Raw genomic sequence first — 24,623 nt, 5'->3', positions numbered from 1 at the left:
CTGTAAGGAAGCAGGATCAAGGCCACTTCATAGTCCATAGCTGCATCAATGTCCGAGCTAGAGGATGACATTAAAGTAAAACGTGAGAATTTTGGTCTAAAAATAGAGTTCGATTCTTCCCCCACATGTAATTCAAAGTTGATGTATTTTTAGTTTTCAATTCTATCAATTTCTTTAACGTGTTTGTTTGATTTCTATACCTTAACTGCCCGATATCCAGCTAGGCTATATCCAGGGTTTACTTGAATTATCAAAGTACAGGCATTTCGTCTAATTTAATTTCCAGTGGTTATTAATCTAATTAGGCCTAAAGCACTTAAGATTTCTGTTTTGCTATCAGTCTTTTATATGGCTTGTTCTTCAGCTATTTTAGATGCAACAGGCCCAGAAACTTATTCATAAGCAAAATCCATTAAAAAAAAAAAAAAAAAGCTATACAGTGTTTTGTGTGTGCCTCCTGTCATCAGTTTTGTTTCTATAGTTTATCCAAGCCTATAAATTGCTCATTTCTAAAGATAGAATTAAGAGAAAACTTATAGTTTCACATTTATGCACAACAGAGGGGATGATATTTTCAGTAGAATTAAAATAGTTTTACCAGAAAAACTTCAAAAACATTCATGTCATCTGTTATATACAGGCTGCATACACAGTCGACAACTACTCTAGGATACAACCATCTGAAAAGCGCTTTTCATGTTTCATTTAAATAAACAAAAAATAGATTATTAAAATAAGACAACTACATTAAAATATGTTTGACGTGCCTGTGTCTTTAAAAAATTCGATCGCTGACAAGCAGCAAAAGATTTCCGATGATATTTCAGACGAGGTTTTTATTTTTTATTTTTTATTTTTTTTATTTTTGAAGGCTTTTATTTTTATATTTTTAAATACTTTTCAATCTAAGATTATTTCCCGGAAACATCAGAGCCTCTGCTTTATCCACCCAGCCAGAGTCAGTGTTCCCCTTGATGCTCACAAGAAGATTTGTTCGATCATTTCAGACAATTATAAAACATTTTTTTTTATTTCTGTTGTTCGTGTCATAACATGTTTCTCGTGGGCCTATACATCGTTTATGTCAATTGCACTCGTTCTGCATACAGGATAATAGTGGACACACTGTGATAGGATGTACAACAGTATAGGGATGACATCAGTAGAATACAGAAGGTAATCAGAGGACTCTTTCCATCACTTCCATCTCTCGTCCTTTCAGAGACTCTTGTTTTCCAAACAATATTACACGTTATAGGATTGTCAGTATAAGGTCAGTAAGCCTGACTGGGCCAGTCCAAGGGCTCAGTTGTGGAAAAAAGCATTGAGATCCTCATATGGAGGAGCCCTGTCGTGGTGCAAGTGCACGTCGTGGAAAGGTGGAATGTTTTCCGAGTGCGAACCACCACTGCGCGCACCCGAGGGCCCAAACGGTAGGCTGTGGCCGGGTCGAGATGTGGTCAGTCCGGAGTAATGCATAGAGTAGTGATAGTTCCTGTCTGTCTCAGAGGACTCCTGCTGTCTCCCAGACAGTCCGCCGTTCAGGCAGACGGGTGGGCTGTGCTGGCCTTCATAGTCCGGGCTGTTGTAGTCGGGAGACGTCCCCCCCGGCGGGTACACCCCCCCGGCCTCGTACCCAGAACCATATGCAGGGCCCCGCAAGTTGAGTGCACCGGTTCCGGGCTGGTAATGCGGACTGGAGAGGCGGGAACAGCGGTAGGAGTAGGGGTGGACGGAGAAAGGAGAGCTGGGCATGTGGAAGCGGGCTCCGTCTGAACACGGTTCAGTCAGGAAGTTCCTTGTGTTGAGCTGCAGGCAGCCTGCCACCAGGTTGGTCGTGGGCTGTGACAGGCCCTTACACAACATCTGCACGTAGGTCACCACATCTGGACGTTTCCCGTTGCGTAAAATCTCCCCAAGAGCCAATATATAATTCTTGGCCAGCCTCAGAGTCTCGATCTTTGACAGCTTTTGGGTTTTGGAGTAGCATGGCACCACTTTGCGCAGATTGTCCAGCGCAGAATTCAAGTCGTGCATGCGCGTGCGCTCCCGCGCGTTCGCCTTCAGTCGACGCACCTTGGAGCGCTCCGCGCGCGCCGGCGTCATCTTGCGTTTCTTTGGGCCGCGCTTCTTGGGTTTGTCTCCACTGCTCTCGTCTCCACACTCTTCCTCCTCGGCCTCATCATCCTCATCGTCGTCGCCGGCCAACTCAGACTCAGCTCGGCTGCTGCCTTCCCGCGCGTCGTCCAGATCGTCATCCTCGAGGTCACAGGGCTCGTGCTCATCGTCCTTGGCCTTGCAGTCCTCGCTCTCATTGTCCTCCACCCAATCAGCCGCGAGCCTCTGAACGTCCGGCAGCACCTCGCTGAACAGACGGCTCAACATTGTGGCAAGCAACCTGCAAGAGACAAGCAACACTTCAGCTGAACCGTACTGCGTCCTCTGCTGCTGCTGCTGCTTACGCACCCATAGGTGCACTGTAAAGCAAGAGAACCTGCCTCAGGGAGATCCCAGAAGGCCCTAGGCTACCCAGAGGAAAATGGACTATTATTCCGTTAACGCTTCTATCATATAATTGAAGGCCAACACTTCTTTAGACAGCATTTCATCTCTATTATAACACTTTTCGATTACAGATTATAACCTGCTTTAATATCTCTGGGCCATTTGCATAAAACAGTTATAATCGATCTTTCTCTCATCTTTGAGGGGATAAGGCTGGTCCAACATCCGGGCAACGACAGACTGGTTGACTATAGGAAATATTGATGAAGGCAAACATTTTGTCACCTTAAGAGGAAATATTGAAACCACAGTTTCCATGTTTAATCTGATATTGATCCGGTTAATTCATATGGGATTAAACAGAATTTTCTTCATAAAATTGGGCCTTTAAACGTATAAATCTTGTATCTTTTTAATTATTCGACATATAAGAAAGATTCATAAAAGAGTGCATGTTGTTTTAAAATTTCCTGTAGTAAGATCGGATCTTTTTAATGGCAGGCAGCAACAGTATGGGCCACCGCCTCGGCCTCCACATGTGCGTCGGTCTGTCCCCTCCAGCAGTCCGGCACTGGGAGCGGTGCTGCCCCCCCACCCCCACCCCCCCACCCCAGGGACGCATTAAGGGTGCGGTCCCTCCTCCGTCCTATAAATTAACCAACCTGGAGGAATTCCAGCACAGTCAGGCTGCACACTGGAGTACAGGATCCCCAACACCTCTATGTCTCTGAATTAACAGGTTTTCACCCCCAAACCACACTTGAGAAGATTTCTGTAATTAAAAATACACATCATTCTGTGTGACTCGTCCGAGATATTTCAGAAAGCGAAGTGGTAATAACGATATTGAAATGTGCCTTTAGGACCAGAGCCTCTGCAGGTGCACGAGGCTAATTTTGGACACCACTCAAGTTCACGTAGGCCACTGACCAAACGTTATCTGACGTATTTTTATTTTTTATTTTTTTTGGCTGAACTTTAGTCAAGTCTGAGAGACAGTGGAGATGGAGTATTTTAGATCTTTTTAATTTCATAGACGTCTTTCTTTTCCTTGATTAAAAAAAATGCAGGTTTTAGGTTAATCAAAGCTCAGGCACGAGGCCACGTTTTAACATCATATTTTCTAACACTAAAAAAGCTTATTTACTGTGATAGATTCACGGTGTCATGTTGACCAATAATGCCGACTAAATAAACTATTTTAATTTAAAAGGTATAATCCCATCATATTTCCCCAGTATTATGAGCTCAGCTGTGCGCGTGGAGGCCAACGACGGATTTTTTTTTTCTAATCTTGTAAGCACAATGTAATTAATGCCAACCAATACCTTGTCAATTAGCCTGTGTATCTCTACGGAGAATTCTACCCCCACGGTGCTCTGAAGCGCGTCGTGCTAACACACACACACACACACACACACACACACACACACACACACACACACACACACACACACACACACACAAATAAAACATAACAAAATAAACTCTGCGGTTCTCGTTTTTCTAAGATAACACAGTTGAAATGACAGTAAAAAGTGCCAGCCAGAGTAGCCTTTCTTTCTCTTATAAAGATGAATATGTGTTTATGGATTTAGGCAATTGAAACGAAATCTATCAAATTAAACGTAGGTGGATCAATATCTTCGATTAAAACCAGCGATAAAGATCCTGGAGAGGACATTAAAAACCTCTCTATTCACGTCGCCCGCGAAGAGAAATAGTCCCTTATTCTAACACATGGTTTAATGCATAAGATTATCCCTGTCTGTTACTAAAACACTAATTTCCCTCTTCATCGCACAACACAAAGACGAAAGCAAATCTAGATCTATATCTGATATTCTAAGAAATTGTCTTGGAAATGTGCATATCCTACCTCCGTGGTGGGGCTCAGTGAAGGGGCGAAGCGGGTTTGTTTACACCATCTCTCTCCGGGTGGGCATCACATCCACACGCCCTGCACGGATGCTTGTGCAGGCGAGGCTCTGTTAGTTGTGCTCTCACACCTCTCTCTCCTCTCCTGCCACCCTGCTCTGTCTCTGCTGCTGCTGCTGCTGCTGCCGCCGCCGCCGCTGCTGCTGCTGCTGCTGCTGCTGCTGTTGCTGCTATCCCCAGCCCAAACGCGTGGAGGGAGCCGTGTGGCACGTCAGAGGCAGGACTGGATGGGTTACATACCAGCTCTGATGCCAGGCCCATATGGCTGGCACGTCATTGGCAAGAGCCATCACATGAGAGCCGGTGATTGACATGCGGCCGCATTCACAGAGACTGGCTTCCCCTGGGGGAGAGGGACTCGCCATCTGTCACTGAGCTGAAAGAGAAAATGGAATAAGGAGTGAATGGCACACACAAAAAAAAACAAAAAACGCACTGGATTCAAACCGCTTCTGTTAGCCTCCATCTTTGGGAGGAAAAAAAAAAACGGGGTTAATCTCATATAGAAGGTTTAGGAAAACAATCCCCTTATGAGAAATAATTATAGTAATCCCATAATAATACATTTACAGTGATATCATTCAAATTTTAGGCGACAGCAAAACGAGAATCCTCCAACTGGATTGTTATAGGATTACTTATAGGCTAATGATTTTGTTGGATAAGAAAAAAAAACTGATTCATAAAGCTACAAATAATCCACATAAGCCCTATGGGAAAATTAATTAAATGTTTTAGTGATAAATAGTCTAAAAGGATCAGCTAAACACTGTAAATCCCTATAGAAATATCATAAGGAAAGGCCAAGTTTACAACTACAAGAAATAGACAGTTAACACTACCGGGTCCACACAAAGGCCTGGGATAAATAAGGGACCCGCCATAAAGATCAGAGTCAGGGTGCAATTGCCTAAACGAGTCATTTGAACTGAGCTAAGCAGAGCGTCTTGGTTTGGGTTGCCAGGCTTGGCACAGGTGCCTGTGGGCGGGCTGGTGCCAAAGGTGGCTGAGGCACAGATTGCAGAGAGGGGCCAGAAGATGGGGCAAGACAAGAGAGAGGAAGAGAGAGAGAAAGAGAGGGAGGAATAAGAGTGAAAGAGACCAAGGGGAAGAGGGAGCAGGCTTGTCATTACCACCGGGCTACAGTTTACTGGACACTGTCCCCGCACAGTTTCTCTGTTATCAGTGAAACAACCAAAAAATGCTTGAATTGAGAAGCGAATGGCAGTATTTCTGGTCATGGCTGCTCACTCCCATCTTCCGATGAAGACCTAAAGCCAAGGTCACGCCCCAACACGGTGTCCCAGGGACATGGGCATAGACGTAGATGTAAAGAGTGGTCAAAATGAGTTAACAACACAATCTTTTTGTCCATTGTAAATCAGCCTTTAGTCAACAATACTGCCATCCTTTATCATTCTCAAATAACATAGGCTACATTTCAGATTACATAGATGTTGTATTAATGACCTTTATCTCCAAAGGTCATGTAGATTTCCCAAGTGGTATAATGACAATACAGACATAGACGCAACCTCTTACTCGTCATCACTACAATTATACACATCAAATTCACGTTTGACAAATAAAGAAGTGAAGATGTTTCCCAATAAAACAACAGTTTAATCATGATGATTTTTTTTCTATAATTTTGAGGTTTTCATCATCGTGTTTTATGATACAAACCATAATGCAATTCCTTCCACAGCTTAGTGTCAATCAATAGTGGACAAATTGACACTGTTTTCGTGACAATTAAAACCTAGAGATATCTGGTTTGTTGTATTGTTTCATTCATGTTAGTTTTTTTTTTTTTATTTAAGCGGTAAATGTCAGGAGGAGTTTTGAAGTTACAAACAAGGGTGAAACTTAAACTTTTTAAGTCTTGGCATTTTATAAGTAAAAGCAATTCTCTACACATTATCAGACAACTGCGTGGTTGAGTTCACAGGAGCAGCCGGTCTCAGGCCATGTGCTTTCTCAGGCGACGTGTGGGTGACATCTACTGGTCAACACAAGCTGGTGCATGGCTGAGAGAAAAAAAAAAAAAAGAAAAGTTAAGTGGTTATCCCTGCTACAGGACGTGGAGTGAGGATTTCATTGTATACTCACTTTCTAGTAATTAGAGTGTGACAACAAAAATGTGGAAATGTGTCCATCTTCGCAAATGATATTGTTATTTGAATAGTTGCACCTGTCTTCATCAGATGCACAATTTTTATTCCAGCATGTTTAACTTTGGCACTGAGTTTTTATTTATTTATTTATTTTTTATTAATTACCTGAAGTTTTCATACTTTTACTCAGTATCAAATATGTTGTTTGAAATTTTTGGAAAAATAAATTAAATGTGTTAACTAAATATTATCACCCAGAATATTCAGATTTGATCATGAACATTTGCAGTGATTGTATAGATGCCTGTCTCTGTTAAATACAAGCATTTGGTTATGAGGGAATGTTGCAAGTAGGTTGGCTCCCCCCTGTGGTAGTATGAACAATCGCATTGTGGCCGACTGCATTATTGATAGAAACGCTAATGCATAAAACACATTCATCTTTTATGGTTTTAATACTATAATCCTGTAGATTATTTCTCTGCCGCTCTGTGCATTTAGATGCTATCTGAGTGATTGATTGTAGCAGGTGTTGTTGTGTATTTGCATTCACATAAATCTTCTCTCCCTTTCACTGAAAATGCATCTTCTGTTTTCAACATTAGAAGTCCTATATCACACCTCGACGCACGGTGTTGCAAAATGCTCACGAGAAGCCCATATGTTCGTTTTTCAAGGTCAACAGTTGAAGTGAAAGTGAACCGAGCCACAGATGGCTTGTGTTTAAATTTCCAAGGTGGAAGTTTTACTTTTTTCCTCTGAAGACCTCTCCCAGCAGGTCTGAGTTTGCTGTCAGCAGCTACTCTCCCTTGAGCTGGCGGAGATCCAGAGCCTTTCTCAAGTTCACTTCGGCACAGGGCGTACCAGTGGGCTCGTGGGAACTGGGATCAAAACGCGGGAGCCCCTGGTTACAGGATGGTCTGCTACGTGTCTGATCGAACTGCATGAGAGCCGAGCATTTACCGAGCCACAAGGAACATGAACGGTTAGTGTGGTACGAATGTGTGAAACTCCCAAAAGTCTCAGTGAGCAAAAAAAAAATATATATACCCACAAAACGAAAAGCCTCCTTCTCTCTCCTCGCATGCAGACTTCTCGCCTGTTAGGTTTCTCTCCCCTTCCTCTCTGCGTCCTTGTGTCACCTCTCCTCCCTCTCTCCCTCCACGTTGACTCTTTCTTGAGTTTAGTTCAGCTTTTAATACTCTTCAGCCTCATTTATTACAGGACAAATTGAAACAGATGTATGTAAATTCTTTCATTATCTTAATTCTCAGATGACACTGCCATTCTCGGTTTACTACACAGGGACCCAGAGACATCGTTCTACCACTCTGAAATGAGACAATTTGAGGATTGGTGTGACGCTCACCACCTTGTTGTGACCTTGAAGAAAATTATGGGGTTGATATTTGATCCGTGGTCAATCTGCGATCACAATCCAGGACTCGTTCATAATGTTCCCATAAATCAGCTAAGTAGATATCTTGGTGTCAATATCAATAGTTCGTTCACATGGCATGTCCATTTTTTGAAAACCTTTGTTCTAGTCAACAACAGATGATGTGCTTCTTGAGAAGGCCCAGATTTTATATAACTATATAACTTATGTTTCTGTTTTATCAAACGATCCCAGAGAGTGTAATTTGATATAGCGGGTCACCTGGCAACACAGTTACAGTACAAGCTCCCACGTCTCATCCAGACAGCAGCATGAAAATCATAGGGACAAAAGAACATCACTGTCTTCAGTCCTTACACGAGAAATCTGTGCTTAACTGTGGATTTTGAATCCACAGTGCACTGTGGATTTTATTCTTGTGTTCATATCTGGTTTTATTAGAGAATTATTGTCCTCTGTCACAATTTATTATTGTACCTGGTTTTATAATATCTAATCCCTCTTTTTATCACCCTGTCTCACATTCAACATGTGATCCTGGGCACGTTTTGTAGAGGTTTGCATGTATGATTTATGTACTTGGGCACATGTGCATTGTGACGTTGTTGTGTTAGGTGATGGAGCCCAGGGCAAGTTTCCCCTGTGGAATGATTAAGTGTGCCTTACCTTATCATACCATACCTTACCTTACCTTACCTTACCTTACCTTACCTTACCTTATCATACATTACCTTACCTTACCTGACCTGACATTGTCTGATACTGACATAATGTGCTAAAAGTTGGGTGAGGATTCATATGGAAGTCTGTACTGTCAATCCAATGCATTATTGTCACCAAAATGTAAAGTGAAATGAATCTCTTTTTCTCTTCCTGCTCCCTGTATGTTTTGGTTATACATTTGCATAGTCGTTTGCACACTCGTACCCAAACTGCCTCTCCTCTGTTCTCAAACTTACTCTCAAGCACACACCAACACAGGCATACACACCGCACTCGCTGCTCTGCCAACACTCAACTCTGTGAAGAGAAACTGTTTCCATGGCAATGAATTTCCCAACTGACCACCTCGTTTACTATATATCAGATAGCCTAGGTAGCCACTGGGGAATGAGCAGATAAAATCTTTGACTCTACACTAAAGCAAACACACACATCAACGCTGTTTCAATTATAAAGGGACTTCAAAATGATTTGTTGATAAAAGTGGATCTAGATGTTTTAAAATCAACCTGGTCCTGTTGTCTGCACTAATCTTTCAGCCCCTCATAACAAGATGAGAGCACAAATGAACACGTGTGGATGTTGTGCATGTACAGTACCTTGCAATTGCAAAGTGGTCCACTGTCAGAAATGGAAATTGGGTCTGCTATTTTCCCATCTCCCTTAAATGCTGCATCTATATTGAAATACAATCTCCAAATGCAGTCCGTTTGTGCCAAGAAGATCAGAAACAGCCAACGATGATGTTTCTTGATATTTATACTCAATAAAATAGGTGCTATTGTTATTTAAACACTTAAGTTTGACTCAATCTGCCTTCAATTGCGTGTCAAATTACTGTTATTCCTAAATTAAAATGTAGTTTTTTTTCCCTATTATCTCAGTATCATTTAATATTTGTAACTTTACAGACCCTTGTGGAGGTTGCACTTTTTAAATGAACTCTGCTTACAGTTAATTGTCTTTATGTATATCTTTAGATTTCAAACGATACGTTTTGAACCTGTGTGACATTGAAGGCATCTCGACAGTTTTAGAAGCGTCTTATTTTCAGCCCATCTCAAGGGAAATTGCTTTCTGGGCCACTTTTGAACTGCAGTTGAAGCAAGTTTCCGACACTGTACAGACACAGTAGGACAGAGAGACGTACTAAATGAAGGGTGAGCGCGTGTGTGTGTGTGAGAGTGAGAGAGAGAGAGAGAGAGAGAGAGAGAGAGAAAGGTAGGGAGGGAGGGAGACGGAAAGGCGTGAGAGAGGAGGACGCAGGCAAAGCTGACAAACGCAACCCAAGAGTCCAACGAAATCTGCTGGGACAGAAAGAAAGCGCTGGTCATTTACAGTTAATTGATTTAAAAATATACCCACATTATTATTTGTTTTGTTTGTTCTTTTGTTTTTGTTTTTTGTTTTGCAGTTTGTGACATTAGAGGAGTCGCGCAGCTTACACAGGCAGTTAAATCGGAAGTGACTCCACTTGGACTTTTTTTTTTTTTTTTTTTTTTTTGACCATCTGTGCGCTCGGCTGTGGCGGTGTCAGGCTGGATGCCATGGACCCGCTGCTCCCCGCAGACACGGAGGTGATGGAGCGAGAGGAAGACAAGGATGCGAAGAGGAAGATCCAGTTCTCCGTGCCTTCCTCCGTACCCACCCAGCTGGACCCGCGACAGGTGGAGATGGTGAGAGCGTCATGTGCAGCCTCTAGGGATGAGGATGATGGTGGTGGGGGTGGGGGTGAGGGCGTGTGTGGAGGAATGAGGTCAAAACCTGGGTCAACATAGTAGCCTACATCAGCAGTTTTTTTTTTTTTTTTTTTTAATGCAGCCTGAAAGTTAATATATAAACACATAGACACTTTTCTAGTGTAACGTTCAAGTGCGGACTGCTTCGTGTCTTTGAGACTGTCGGTAGTTAGAAGTTCCTCCTGCTGTGAAAGTAACGGCTGAAATGTGACACACGCTTGCCTCCAAGTTCAATCACGACTCGTGTCTGTGAGTGTTACCCTCTTCTGTGGCATCTGAAGCATCAGGCCCTGCCACCGAGGTTGACAGACAGTTACGTAACCCGTCTAGCACGACTTTGCAGAAGTCTGTATTTTGATGTTGCGTATTAGGACTCTGTGGGCAGCAGGGTATGGGCAGCACTGGGATTAAGCTGAGCTGTGCAGCCTCAGTTTTTTTTTTTGGAGCCCTTAAAAAGTGATGAGGCATCTCTGCCCTTCAAAAGGATTGGAGGAGGAGGCGAAAGAGGAGGAAGATGAGGAAGTGAGGGATAAAGCACTGTTAGTAATATTAAAAACAAGATTATGTGCCTGAGTAATAATGCCCTTCCCACATCTGTGAGGAAAAATGGCAGGTGTCGGGTTGTTAGACATATATTCCAAAGAGGTGGTGAGTGCATAATGTAAAATAAACAAGTCTGATTGCTGTAGTTTATGCTGAATCATCCCAAAGCAAAGAGCAGGTGAACATGCTGACATGGTCAGACAGAAACTATGTTAGTGAAATAGTGCAGTGTGAACAGGAATAATGTTGGCCTGTGCAGTATGGGAGCAGCTATTACATCTGGCACCAGCCCATAAAGGTCATCAAGGTATAGACTGAGATAACTTTTGGTTAGATCTATGTGATCCAGTAGGTTTCTCCATTTCCTCTACTTTCAAGACAAGAGACATTCATGTTTTAATGGCGGGCTGCTTCCTAGAGCGAAATCTCATTGGCACCCAAGTGCAATGTCAGAAATCTTGATTTCTCCCCAGCAGAGGATTTGGAAGATTCCAATTGGGCATCTGTTTGGAAAGCTTGTTTCAGACCGGAAAGTAAAAATAAACTAATAAATCAGTAATGTCTAGGCGCTCAAATATTTCTCACACATCTGTTGTTTACAGCCCAACTTGCAGTCTCTAGGGCTTTGGACTACTTTCTTTACCCTTTCTAGTGCTGAACCATTCCTTCATTTGCTTTACTAAGCAGCCCCACAGGTCTTGAAAATCTAAACACATTCCTTCAGAAACACTTCTGAACATTTTTGAGTTAAAACAACAACATCTCATGGTAATTATACTCAAATGATCCAGGAAAGGTTCACATTACTAGCATTGCTCATTACTTCTGTTCTCCCACATGAATCTCACCTCCTTAAATGCTCATTGGCAGCTTCACGTGGGAACAAGTGCTAAGTCAGTTTCCCTATAAGATGCTCTGGCAATTTGCCGGCTTACAGGGCTGAGTAAGATTACTTCAAATCTTCCACCGTGGATCTAATGAGAATAAAAGCAGCAGCATTCCCTGGTAATGCACGCAAACAGTCACAAGGTTACTACGCCGTAATACGTCTTAGGATGAGTCTTCTTATAGCCACCAAAGTCACCCTAAATCTGCTGTTGCAATGTACAGGAAATAAGAAATTCTGCAAAGTTGAAGATACCAGAATTCCAGCTGAGGGGATAAAGTCATTCAGCTGCAAAATCATTTTTATAATCCATTTTCCGGGCTGCCTGCATGAGAGTCTTTCTCCTTCCTTCTTATTTTCTAGCTGACCACTGTTTCCCAGCAGAGTAGGCGGCACCATGGTGATTAGAAAAATCGCCTAATGGCCATGTCATCTGGGGTGAGACTCAGCTGTACTCGAGACATGCTGCAAACCAGTACCCCTCCTAGATTAAAAAAAAAAAAAAACTCAGTATGTTGCAGTTGCCTCTGGGACGGGGGTTCACTTACCCCCTAACTTGTAATCTACCGCTGCTTAGATTCCTGAGGATTTGATGAATTATTCACTCAAGCGTGACTGTGCAAGAGTCAAGCAAAGCTGCTGTTACCAAGATGGTCGTCAAAACCAAAGCCTTCTCGTCCAGCCCTCAGAGATTTGGTCGGGGGGGGGAGGGGGGGGGGGGATCTCGTCCTTGTGTTACCCTTGTGAAAGGCTGACCATGCTTTCCACTCACACTGATAGTGACTGAAAGCTGTGGGAGTTGGGACCAGCAGAACAGCTGTCTATAAGGGCTAGTGTAAGGCTAGCCAAGTGCTTGTGCACAACTTTTCCACAATGCAGCCATAACATTAGCATTGAAATGGCAAGCAGAAGCTTGGGAAAAGAAACAGGTAGACGGAAGTGGAAGGTGTGGGTAGGAATGAATGAAACAAGGTGCTGAGAGGGACAATGGGAAGAAAAAAAAAGAAAAAGAAAGATAACTCGGAGAAGACAAGTAAGAAAAGGAGAGGGAGAAAAATCATCAGCCAAGGAGATGAGTGATTAAAACCAAAGAGATTAGCTGTGGATGACTGAGGCCTGAATCAAGGGCAAAGACAGCTCATGCCAAGAACAAATTTTCACCACAGCACAGCCAAGAGCTCTAAACTCCAGTAGGGTCTTATTCAACAAAGCCATCATTCCCCATGCTGCCCCTGTTATCACATTATTCTCTCATACAGACTGGGGCAGATGCATACAGTGACCAGCTGCAAATGTCTGGGTAGAAGGTAGGTGCTTGCTACTGAGGAAGACACAGTAACTGTGTGTGTGTGTGTGTGTGTGTGTGTGTGTGTGTGTGTGTGTGTGTGTGTGTGTGTGTGTGTGTGACTGGCGCGTCCTCTCTACAGCCCAGGCCTCTACTGCAACAACACTGTGTTTCCATCCAAGTCGTTTGGTTGAATAAAGGTTAAAATGAGGCGTTGGCTCACTGGAAAACAAAGGTCAAATGGCAGGAGTGGGTATGATTCATGTTTCCTTGAACGTGTCGTGGTCAAATCAAGCTCGACACAGGATTATTCACAGAATAAATTGAAAGCATCGCATGAACACGACATCGCTGCGTGGTCCTGATTGTTAAGTGGACAGGTTATTTCTGTATCAAGGGCTCCTTAGGACACTGTACCCACACAGTGATGTAATTGTGCATTATAAACCTTCAGATTAATGTATTGAAGTTGAATGTTAGGTAACCATGAAGGTCATCCTACATACCAAAAATGAGACAGGGCGGGGGGGGATTAGTGATTTACTACGTGAGGTCCTGTGCTACTACAGCATGGCTGGAGATGCAATATTTCTAATTTAGCTGGATAGGAAATAAATAAAAAAAAAATGCAGAAAATCAGACCAGAAACATTTATAAACAAACCGGACGTGCACAGTTGGCTTAGAGTCTGGTCCAGCTGTCCTCACTCTCACTGGCATGTTGTTCTGTGATTGGTTGCACCAAATATGATGCGACCTCTCTGGCTACGTTAACACGTTTTTGTAGAGTGTGAGCAATCTGAGTAGAGAGTAACCTAAAATGTTTCTGTCATCCCTTAACTTGTAAAAAAAATAGCCTAAAATATTATGTGTTTCTTTCCAAATTAATCCCAAAGGCACGTCTCATTCACTCTTGGTTTGCTGTTACTCCAAGAAAAAAGCTGAATTATTAAATCATTATTGGGCCACTAAAATGCATTTGTCTAACAATGATAAATCAAAAATCAAAACAAATCCCCAAAATCCCTTATCCCCAAATTTCTCTAGTCTGGTAGGTTACATACTAACCCATGTAGCCCATTCAAGAAGCTCAAATCAGTCTCCCCAGTCGCAGCCACACTGAGCTACCGCTGATATTTAACAGGCATTTGCAGCCGTGCACAACAAGGCTCAAACGACAATACCATGTTCCCTGCAGGTGCTTAACCTCCTGCCTGCAGTGTTGACGAAACACTCAGAAAAGGTCAGTGTGTCTGAAAAGGCTTTCAGACAGGTGCAGGACACAATGGCGGTATGCTTAATTCTAGTGGGTGAATATGTATGAGTCCAGCACACAGAGGGAGGCCGAAGCAGTGAGAGTTACTCCAACGTGAAAGCTGCCCACACATTTCATGCCTACACTCTCAGCTGTGAATGGCTTGGCGGCTGCTCGTACCTCACGACGATCTTTATCAACATAACATGTTACAAAGAGAGAGAGAGTGATGAATAAGTTGTGTGTATCATAACACCTTTGGTTATCGTTAGCCAGAAGAATGTGTTTTACGGTTGCTTGTATTTTAACAGGAATAATCCAAGGTTGGCGTAGTTTGCTTTTAAACCATAAAAATAGGTGCTCATGCTCATCTCTAACTAAACCCTATTGTGTTATAGGTGTCTTCACACTCCAGACTGAGGCTTTAAACACCTTAAAAACTGGCTGCAGAGCTCGGAGTCAGATGTTTTTGAACTGAACAATAGAATGAGACCTTTTAGCTTCAGCTAGTGAGTATTAAAAGAAAAAGTACTCAGAATATATACACAGTGGCACCTACCAGTGTCACATTATTGTATTATTTGATTATCGAATACCAAACATATAAGGAGTACTTAAATGTTGGTCAACGTGGAGTTAATTTTAAATACTTGAGGGGCAGTTTAATCACTATCAGTCCATTAAATTCTAAGCAGAGATAATATATTTTGTTTTTAAAAATCTTCATTTGAAAAGGAACTGCTTTAGCTGTCAGAAATGTTAAAACTATAACCAAAATCCTGGCTTCAGTGTAGGTTCAGTGTAGGTGGAATTGGACAAATGCATTCACGGTGAATAACTGAATAAATTGTAATATTTTGAATGATATTATTGTCAAGCTGTGTTGTGCAACAGTTTCTTTTTTTTAATCATAGCAGACTGAAACTGATTTGAGATATTGAAGTCACATTTCATCAGTTGCATAACCCTTGGTTTGTATGACTCACACTGCTTCAGACAGAATAAAAGGAAGATGATGAATCTGCAGGAATTCAGATAAAGAGTATGTGTTTTTGAGTGGCGACATCAAATTCTATTCAACAGCAAAAGAAAAGTCCGACACTAGCACTTATGTGAGAGCTGCGATGACACCTGGAGATGATTTTACACAGTTTATATAAACTCTGCTTTATATTCATTTTACTGCAGGCGTAATTAAAAGATTGAAAAACAGCAAAAGTGTCTTCCCCTTATGAAGTGACTATGAAGAGTGTAAAACATAAATAACAGAATACCAACGTTTAAACTGTGAAACAGCCGCCGGCCAATCACTGAAGGCAAGAGAGCAATTATTCCACAGTATGATGTTAGATTGTTGAAGAGGGTAAAAGTAGAAGTAGACATTCATCTCTTGTGGAAATCACACAGTGGGCAGCAGAACTGAAAAACATCAGTGATTACAAGCCAAGCGATGGGAACATGCAGGAAAATAGAAAGCAAATTTAAGTAATCCAGCCGCCATCTATGACAAGATGTAATCCTCATTCACACACAATGTGGACAACAATCTTGAATGAATGTTGTTGTATAATTTAATGCATAGTTGCCATGGAAAAAAATCCTCAGTAAACACAACGTCAAGAATGACAAGATAGTTGTGAGCTGCACAGTTGTGACATTGTATCTGCTAACCAGACATTTTTTTTTTGCATAATATACACACAACTACACAAATTCTCACAGAGCTCTCTCTCTCTCTGTCTCTGTCTCTCTCTCTCTCTCTCTCTTTGCAAAGATCCGACGTCGGAGGCCGACACCGGCTACACTCTTCAGATTGACAGATCCACCTTCACCGGACGAAGACAGCGGCCCCCATCAGGTAGATCAGCTGGTGTGCACTCTCTGGGAATCAAAACCGAGCGACTTTCAGTGAAGGTCCGGTGATTTCAAGGGGAGGAAGAGATGCCAGTTCTCTCTCTGATCGTCGTCTCGCTACATCAGAACATAATTGCGATGAGAAGTCGCTGTGTTCTGAGTGAGGGGGATGAGATTTTATGTTGTCTTGATTGTTAAACCCTCACTACGCTGTCAAGCTCTGTGTGTACACCAAATTGATTGTTGCGATGTTTGTTCTGTGGCGGCTGCAGAAGAGTATTCCCCGAAGGCCGGAAATTCGCTTTGTATTATGTATTATGTGGGTGCACAACAACAGCAAATTCTCCTTGGAACTAATGCTGTTTCCTCAGATTGATACCAAACCATATATATGACCATATATATGAGTTTTCCTTTTAAATTGCAAACAAAGTTTCAATGTGAGTAACACATGTTGTGCAGTGAGTGCAACCCTACTGACCCTAACCCTAGAACAGGCAAAATGGGATAAAGTGCTTATTTAAATGAACTTTTTCCCTCTCTTCATTGACTCTGGGTTGTATCTCTCTTACATTAGACTCTTCCATCTTGAAGGAATGTGTCATCTTTTCTGCCTTCCTCCCACATGCCAACAACAATCTACTGTATTTCATGATTGATGTGAACAGTATTTTGAGAAACCCCACTGATGTAACACTAAAACGTATACTGGATGTTTCACAGTGGGTTCTGGGGGAAAATGGAGCCTTGAAAGCCAAACTGGTCCATGCGTCCACCTACCAGCCACCCTCACTTAAAGGTAAGTGCTCTGTCTCCAGAGTTTGTGTCAACACAATATTTGTGTTTTGAATTTACGTAACAAATGACAACGAAATGAGTGAATTTGGGAGGCCTAATTCTGGCATTGCCATGTGGTCTATATCTGTTTGGAATGCGTGCGTATCCAAAAAAAAAAAAAAAAAAAAAGAAAACACAGTGAGAGGTGTGTGTCTCTGCGTGGGTCTCCATGTGTGTGAATGTGTGTGTTATGTGTGTGTTATGTGAGATTAGGAGCAGAGACAGCTGTGAGTCTGTTCTGGATCATCCTGGATTATAGGATGGGCACACAGCTGCAACATGGTCACACACACACACACACACACACACAAACAGAAACACCCATAGTCACACTAAAATATTACTATTTGGTATGAATATATAATCTATTATTGTTTATCTTCTGCTTCTTGGGAATTAAGGATTGTACCCCTGCAATCATGACTGCTGTTTCTCGTAATATCTGTTTTACTGAAATTTGATCAGTGTGACATATAGCATTTCACATCATGATGATACCTGTACAATTTTACATAACGGCAATACAATCTCTTTATTTCTTAAGATACCAAATATCATCTGCCACAATGAAAAATGAAAAAAAAAAAACATCTGAATGCTTGAAATGCTCAAACATGGGACCATATCAGTTTGAGATGCATATTAATACACAGGGGTGAAACACAGGCACTATGTATGTATACAACTCAGGTGGGGGCACAAATGCTATAACAGAAGATCATCAATACATAGGCTTCTATATTTTCATTGGTGGGAATTATGACACATATCTCATCTTCATGTGACTTAAGCACATCCAAACCTTGATTTGACAACCCCCAACAAAGCTTGCCTTTGCTGACCTTCAGTAGTTTAACTTCTCACCTTGCCGCAGTGATGTGCAGGTGTAGTCCAGGACTACGAGACATCGCTGTTGAGTAGTAGTGACAGGTGCAACAAAGCAAACTTCTGACCACACCCAACCAGTGACAAGCAAGTGACAGAGGTAATAATTGATCATAATAATAGGTAATAACTAAGAATATAGTTTCAAATTAACAAGAGGCAGCTGTCAGAGCTCCACCCTCCTTTTTTTAAAATTTTATTATTTATTGAACCACTGGCTCAGTCATTAAAGCATATCCTTTAAATACAGGTTTGACAATGGTGCAAGCAGCAAAAGAAAGTCAAAGCACAAACCTAAATGCAGGCACTAATAATCTCCATCCATATCCATCCATCCATTATGTCCGTTAAAGGGGTAAACTGAGCTTTATTTGTGAAATCAAGTCTTTTTTCTCTGTATTGATTTGTATTCCCAGCTGTCCAGAGGATGGCCCAGGCCCACCTGGCCTCCCTAGACAGAGAGGACCCCTCCTCTGCGGAGGAAGAAGAGGAAGGTGAGAAAAAGAGCCAGCAGTCAGACTCAGCTACAGGTGGGGTCTTTCACATTACGCCATTTTTCTATCTCACACTGGCACTTGCACCAAATATAGATGTAGATTGCTTACACATCTGAAATCTCTTTCTCGTCAGATCTAAGAGGAGAAAGCAGACCGCTCAGGGATCAATGTACTCCGTCAGACATTTCAACAGTAAGTGTTGATCTCAGCCGTCACCACGGAGACGAGGAGGAGGCCAAAGAAAGAGAGGAAGGAAAGGGAGAATGACAAAAGAAGACGAAGCTCTGATGGAGTGTTAGTGAGGAAGCCGACTTGCATAGCACATGTGTGGGCATGCATGGGTGTATGTATGAGTGTGTGTTAGATGGGTCTGTGAGTGTGTGCATGCATGCGACAGGAATGTTGAATGTGGAAAAGAGAGAGAGAGAGAGAGGGAGAGGGAGAGGGAGAAAAAAAAAACAGACGGGCATCGAGAAAGGTCAGAATGTTAATAAGCTGTTCATGAGGAAAAGTTTAACCTGAGACTTTGCGAAGGGAATCACGTCTTCGGTCAGCCGAGGAAGCCAGAGCTAAATTCCAATCAGCCAAGGACACTGCACCAGAAACATGAGAACTGCGGCGTTTTCTCTTGCAATTACATGTGTTTGTTTGTTTTTTATATAAGCTCAACAGGATTCGAGATATCAACATGTTTTCCTGACAATTGCTCCACGGGACAAGTTTTCCATAGAACTCCATCCACGTGCGAAGCATCGGATTCAGAATGACCTTTTATTTGCCAAGTCAAACATACTGCACAGGTCACTGGTGCTCAAACGCGCACCTCGAGAACAATAAGAAATAAAGCAGAAGATGCATACGGCTTAGGACAGTACCTCCCTTTTATGCAAGGGGACAAGTAATATGCACCTGAAATAACCATGTGTATACTGTGCAAATGTATAAAATTCAGTTTTATCTGTTGTGTAATGGCAGTGTAGTGTTGTTGCAGCAGAGAAGCAGTGTTGTTCGAGGCATGTGATGAGGCTGTTGTCTCATACTGTGTGGGCAGAAATTCTGAGTAATGTCCCGGGGTTAGCATAGTATATAGATATGATAAACTATAAAATTATATACAGTATAATACACATTATATTACAGTGTACAAGGGTACAAAGTCAGACTCATTCAAAACTCAATCTGGGTCACACAAGGCTGCCTCTCAAGTTGAACTCTCAGTTTGAGTCTGATTGCAGACGATTTGAGCGCAGTCGCAGCCACAGCAGACCAGATTAAATCATGTCACCCTAATCCAACTAATCGTGATAATGCGGCACAGTTGTACCGGTTTCATATTTGCAACATGGCGATTAGCAAGCATGATCTGTGTCAGATAACAAAGATGGTGCGGTAGGTAGGAGCTGAAAGTAGATCTATATTTTCGAAAAACAAATATATCCGTGATGAGGATTAAGGTTCGTTCATGGCCCTGTATGTAAATAATGTTTTGTGTTTGGTTGCTAATAAAACAATTATAATGGGCTGCTGGTGTTTGTGTGATTGTACGCCTGAAGAATTCGACGTGGAGTGGGATTTGTGCATGTGACGAAGTGTATGTGTTCGAATACAGCAAATGACAGCAGACAGGGAGTTTCATTAAATCAGAACCCCGAACAAGTTTTTGCACTTTATTTTTTTACCATTTGTGTTCCTTACCACTGCAGGGTACTCCCTCAGAGAATCATCAATAAGAAAAGAACGGCAGTTTTATTTAGACACATTTAATATCCCTCAAAATTAGCCAAGTCAGAAAACATAGAAAAGATATTTTGGTTTTTATATTTATCTTTGTTCAAATCAAATCTATCAACAATGTATGAGCAATATTACAGATGTGGTTTGGGGTCCTTGACTGATATTTTCATAGCCACACAATATGGTCAATTACTGACACCCAGTGGTGAATACTTCTAATTACACAGTTCATATTTGATATATGATGTTATAAATAACATTGATCCGCATAGCAAATATTAAGATTAATCCATGGAGCTGAAAGCATAAGCAATCATGAGCCATTTTTTAAACCCTTTTCATTCTTAGTCCCATTATCATATTTACAATGCTGTCAACCATCTCTACTTCCATCAAGTTCAATGTCGACAACAAGTTCATATCAACACAATGTGCCCAAAGAAAACATCATGAAAAAAAACCTCTGCTTTAACGTTGCTCCTTTATTCACATTATCACATATTACAAAACACAACAGGCAACTCATCAACCTCTCAACTGAGTAGCAGTTAACTGAAGAGAAGTATATAACATATCAAAATATAGGCCTAATGTATATAAAGAGCTAGAACACTGCTATGTTAAGATACGCCATAAGAACTGAACTGAACTGAAGCATTACATTCTGGTGCTGTAGTTGCTGAGTTTGAACAGCAGGAGGCAATGTGCAATTACGTTTCTACCACCAACAGCTGCTTTGGTAAGGAATGGGAATGTCACGCATCTCATTCACCCTCAGAAATTTACTGGACCAATGAAACAGAGATGAATAAAGTGGAATGTTTCATCCTCATGTTTTGTCCTACAGTTGGATATTTGTAAAATGAATGAGGATCTCTATCAAAGCAACCTCTCACCCAAAAAACACTCTGTAATATGTGTGGGTATTATTAGCATTACAATTAATTCCATTATCATTTCATTTAATTGTTTGCTGTGCTACATCATGCATTTACCTCGGTTTAATCTACAATATTTTCATCAGTAGAGTTACTTCTTTACTGTCACCTTTAATAACCTTTGCCTATCCTATCCATTACCTCCTCTCCTACTTTATCTTTTAGTCCTTTCTTGCCTTTACAAAAAACACCCCATTCACATCATCGACCCCGACCCTCATGTCTTGAGGCAGTGTGTAAACCTCCAGCCGGATCAGAGTAAAGCCGCTCTCCTTCAAACTACCACATACCTCGGCTTCATTCAATGGGACCACAGGGATCTTTACCCCAGGCCCCCCAAAATAGTAACTCTCTCCCAGGGCTCCAATGAGCAGGAGGTGGCCACCGGGCCGCAGGAGCCTCCCAATGTGGCCCAAGGCCCTGGTGAAAGTAGCCAGGTCAGGGCTGACGCTCTCCAGACAGAAGCAGGACACGAGACAGTCGGCCCCTGCTGAAGGAAGGGCGTCCGGAGCCAGAGGCTGCGGGTGATGCACGTCGACTGGGAGGATGTCCGTGATGACCTCACGTAGCTTGGCAGCTTTCTCCATCCATGCTGAAGGGCTGGTAGAGACAATATCAATGAAGCACCAAATAAAATGAAAACAGCCATCCACACGGCATCTAGTTTTGAAAGAGATTCTGTTCTCTGTTTGCACATAACTTAGCATTGCTCCATGGTGATTGCCCTGATTTTTTCACAAGACATTAACACATTACGTTTTGGGAAATGAAACAAACTCTTGTTGAAAAAGAATACCTTCATGTCTGTATGGTAAATATGAAGCTGCGGCCAGCAGCCAGTTAATTTATAGAACACAGACTGGGAACAGATGGCCTGGCGTTGGCTGAAGGTAACAAAACCCCTCATACCAGCATCTAAATTCACCAAGTGACAGGTTATATCATATTTTGTTCAATCTGTAATATATCTTCCAATGTCTTCTTCTGCTAAATGAGATGGCCTAATGAAATGTGAGATGTTATGATACTTTATAGAAGATCACTGACTAATTCTAAGGTTCTTGAAACAAATTAAGACGGATACGATAAGGCTGTAACGCCAGGGTTAGAAGGGGAGAAGGAAGGAGAAGGAAGGAGCTGTATATAATTAAAAGAACAATATATTTCACATTGCAAATACATCTATAAGCATGTTCTGATGGCATTAGTCTATCAACGATCATGTTGTTTGAGAAACTTCCACGCTACGCGGTTTTCTCAAACACAGAGGAAAGGGATCGGGCTGTACCGTCGTCCCTCCAGCTTGCACACGTGCTGCAGGTACGGCGTCCAGTCCAGGTTGCAGCCTTCCTCGTCCTGGAGCCAGCGCCTCAGCTCCTGCCTGTTTACCTCCAGATAGTCTGTGAGGAGCACCTTGTTGAAAACCTCACAGCCGCTCAGCACCTGGTACAAGGTAGGCCCCGAACCTATGTCCACCAGCACCTCGCCACTCACATCTCCTGGGAAAGGTGGAGAACAGAGGAGCAGACAAGAGAAGAATTAGTAGCATCCAGCATCTGTAATACTTACTCCCGTAAAAGTCCCAATATTGGTGTGAAATCAAATTAACACATACTATTACTGAAAACAATTGACTATTTTGAACAGTTTACATCCATCACCCGATTTCTTTACCTTCAGTGAAAGCTCTATGGAGACATGCCAGTTTCCACGGCACAATGCTGTCTTTTCTTTCAAAATCAGCCCGCGGAGGAGTGTAGTTATACTGTAGATACGCTGCAGGATCAAATCTCTGGTAGCAGGCTGCCATGGCCGCCACTCCGTTCTCTTTTCCCTTCTTTTCCATCCTCACTTTGCTGTGTGGCTCTGCCCAACGCTTCCGTTTGGTGGTAAGTGTTCAGGTGCATGACTGCCAACTCAGCCAACTTATATACCTGTGCATGTGCATGTGTATCTGGGTCATTATGTGTGTGTCTGTGCTTTGGGCTGCTTTTGAGTTTCATGGGCAGAGATAGCGATCCTGTTTTTCGGCCTGTGTTGCTGCCTGATAGCATTTGTTCTGTCCACTCTCCCTCGGGCGCTGATACCATCAGATCAAGGGGCTTCCTCCAACACTAGACCTACTAATGGACTCCTCATAAGGCTTTCAGGTCTTCCACTCGTCCCTCAGAGGCCCTCCATATCTCCACAATCATTCTAAAGGGCCTTTTACACTCAAACGATAGACCAGTTTGGTCGCAGGAAACCCTGTTTGAAAGGCACAAACAGGTGTATCTCTAAGACAGTCCCTGTTGGCCATTGTACTTTGGTGATGTTCGCATTGAGTGACAGAGAGATGGGGAACGGTGATTAGTGGCAAGGGAAAGGAAACGTCTCCATGTTGCATTTAAATTACCATATACAAAATACAAAAATGTTAACTACGACACTGCTAAAATATAGGTCAATAAATATAAGGAAACAGACATTTAAATTGTTATGTTACACATCATCTTGTGTATGTTTAAGTATTGATTCAAGCTCATTATGGATGATTACAGAAACATTTTTTTTGATAGGCCTGTGTCTGCATAAGCATGTGGAGGAAACATATGAAAGTATTGGAAATGCTAATTAAAGTTCTGCTTGCACAGAATGTCTAAATCCACAGGTGTTAGAAAAATGACGTGTCCAGGCATAGTTAATTAAAACATGCATGCAGGTGGAGAGTAAGTGCAATATAACACATAGTCATTGATGCTCTAGGTACTGGATGGCTTTCCCAGCCTTGACCACTACAGACAAAAATCCCTCTCTTGTGATGAACTGGATTAAACTTTTAAAGGGCATATCGTTGACCTAAATCGCAGAAACTTGTGGAAACTATGATGACCTCTGGCATATGGAGTTTACATTTAAGATCCACATCAAACCTGACAGAGTTACATCTGCTCCACTACATGAATGCGTATATCCAGTTTCAGTTTGAGCAGACTAAAAATGTCACATACCTCCTCGCTTTACTTCTAGAGAATGGGGGGGGGGGATCTTATTTATTGTTCCATTAAGCCAGCCTCTGTGGCCAGCTGACAAATCACTGGGCACTCTGATTGAATTTATTTACTGTCCATTCTCAGCGTTTCCCAAAGCAGCAGCTGAACTAATGTGGATCTTTGCCATGTAGTCATCAAATGTATTTTCCCCAGGAGTCTCTTAACACCTGGCTCATCCAGCTGAACCTGGATCACAAACACACACACACACACACACACACACACTGACCCTCCTCAGACATGCAAAATATTACACTGTCCAAAGGACACAAGATGTAGAATTATGCCATGCAATGCTGTTAAAATTGGGATATTTAGAGATTATAGTGAGAGCCAGGATTAAAATGGGTCGAGAGTTTTCTTTCCCAGGAGAATGTGAATGCAAAGAAAAAAAAATCCCATTTGCAAATACAAGTCCAGTAAGAAATAAAACAGTGTATGTTTAAAAATATAAACA

The 24,623-nt window shown here is 42.1% G+C and overlaps 3 protein-coding genes across 3 annotated transcripts; 1 reads left to right on the top strand and 2 right to left on the bottom strand.

The window, feature by feature from the left end:
* Positions 1–1,011: 1,011 nt before the first annotated feature.
* On the bottom strand, positions 1,012–4,643 carry LOC111220128 (neurogenic differentiation factor 2-like). Its single transcript, XM_022743110.1, has 2 exons — positions 4,385–4,643; positions 1,012–2,398 (listed from the first exon to the last, which is right to left on the bottom strand). The coding sequence occupies exon 2, from the start codon at positions 2,383–2,385 to the stop codon at positions 1,306–1,308; it is 1,080 nt and encodes a 359-aa protein (XP_022598831.1). The 5' UTR covers positions 2,386–2,398; positions 4,385–4,643; the 3' UTR covers positions 1,012–1,305.
* A 5,565-nt stretch (positions 4,644–10,208) lies between these two features.
* Positions 10,209–18,729, top strand: LOC111219607 (protein phosphatase 1 regulatory subunit 1B-like). The gene is made up of 5 exons (XM_022742322.1): positions 10,209–10,358; positions 16,164–16,247; positions 16,967–17,042; positions 18,382–18,459; positions 18,596–18,729. Exons 1-5 carry the CDS (start codon positions 10,230–10,232, stop codon positions 18,727–18,729), a joined length of 501 nt encoding a protein of 166 aa, XP_022598043.1. The 5' UTR covers positions 10,209–10,229.
* Positions 18,730–20,658: 1,929 nt separating this feature from the next.
* Positions 20,659–23,022, bottom strand: pnmt (phenylethanolamine N-methyltransferase). Its single transcript, XM_022743117.1, has 3 exons — positions 22,809–23,022; positions 22,423–22,633; positions 20,659–21,734 (listed from the first exon to the last, which is right to left on the bottom strand). The coding sequence occupies exons 1-3, from the start codon at positions 22,978–22,980 to the stop codon at positions 21,296–21,298; spliced, it is 822 nt and encodes a 273-aa protein (XP_022598838.1). The 5' UTR covers positions 22,981–23,022; the 3' UTR covers positions 20,659–21,295.
* Positions 23,023–24,623: the final 1,601 nt, after the last annotated feature.

The sequence above is a fragment of the Seriola dumerili genome, unplaced genomic scaffold (assembly GCF_002260705.1).
Source record: "Seriola dumerili isolate Sdu_G_001 unplaced genomic scaffold, Sdu_1.0 BDQW01000068.1, whole genome shotgun sequence".
Lineage (NCBI taxonomy): Eukaryota > Metazoa > Chordata > Actinopteri > Carangiformes > Carangidae > Seriola > Seriola dumerili.
Note: the sequence above shows the minus strand (reverse complement) of the source record. Positions and strands in the feature narration are given on the sequence as shown.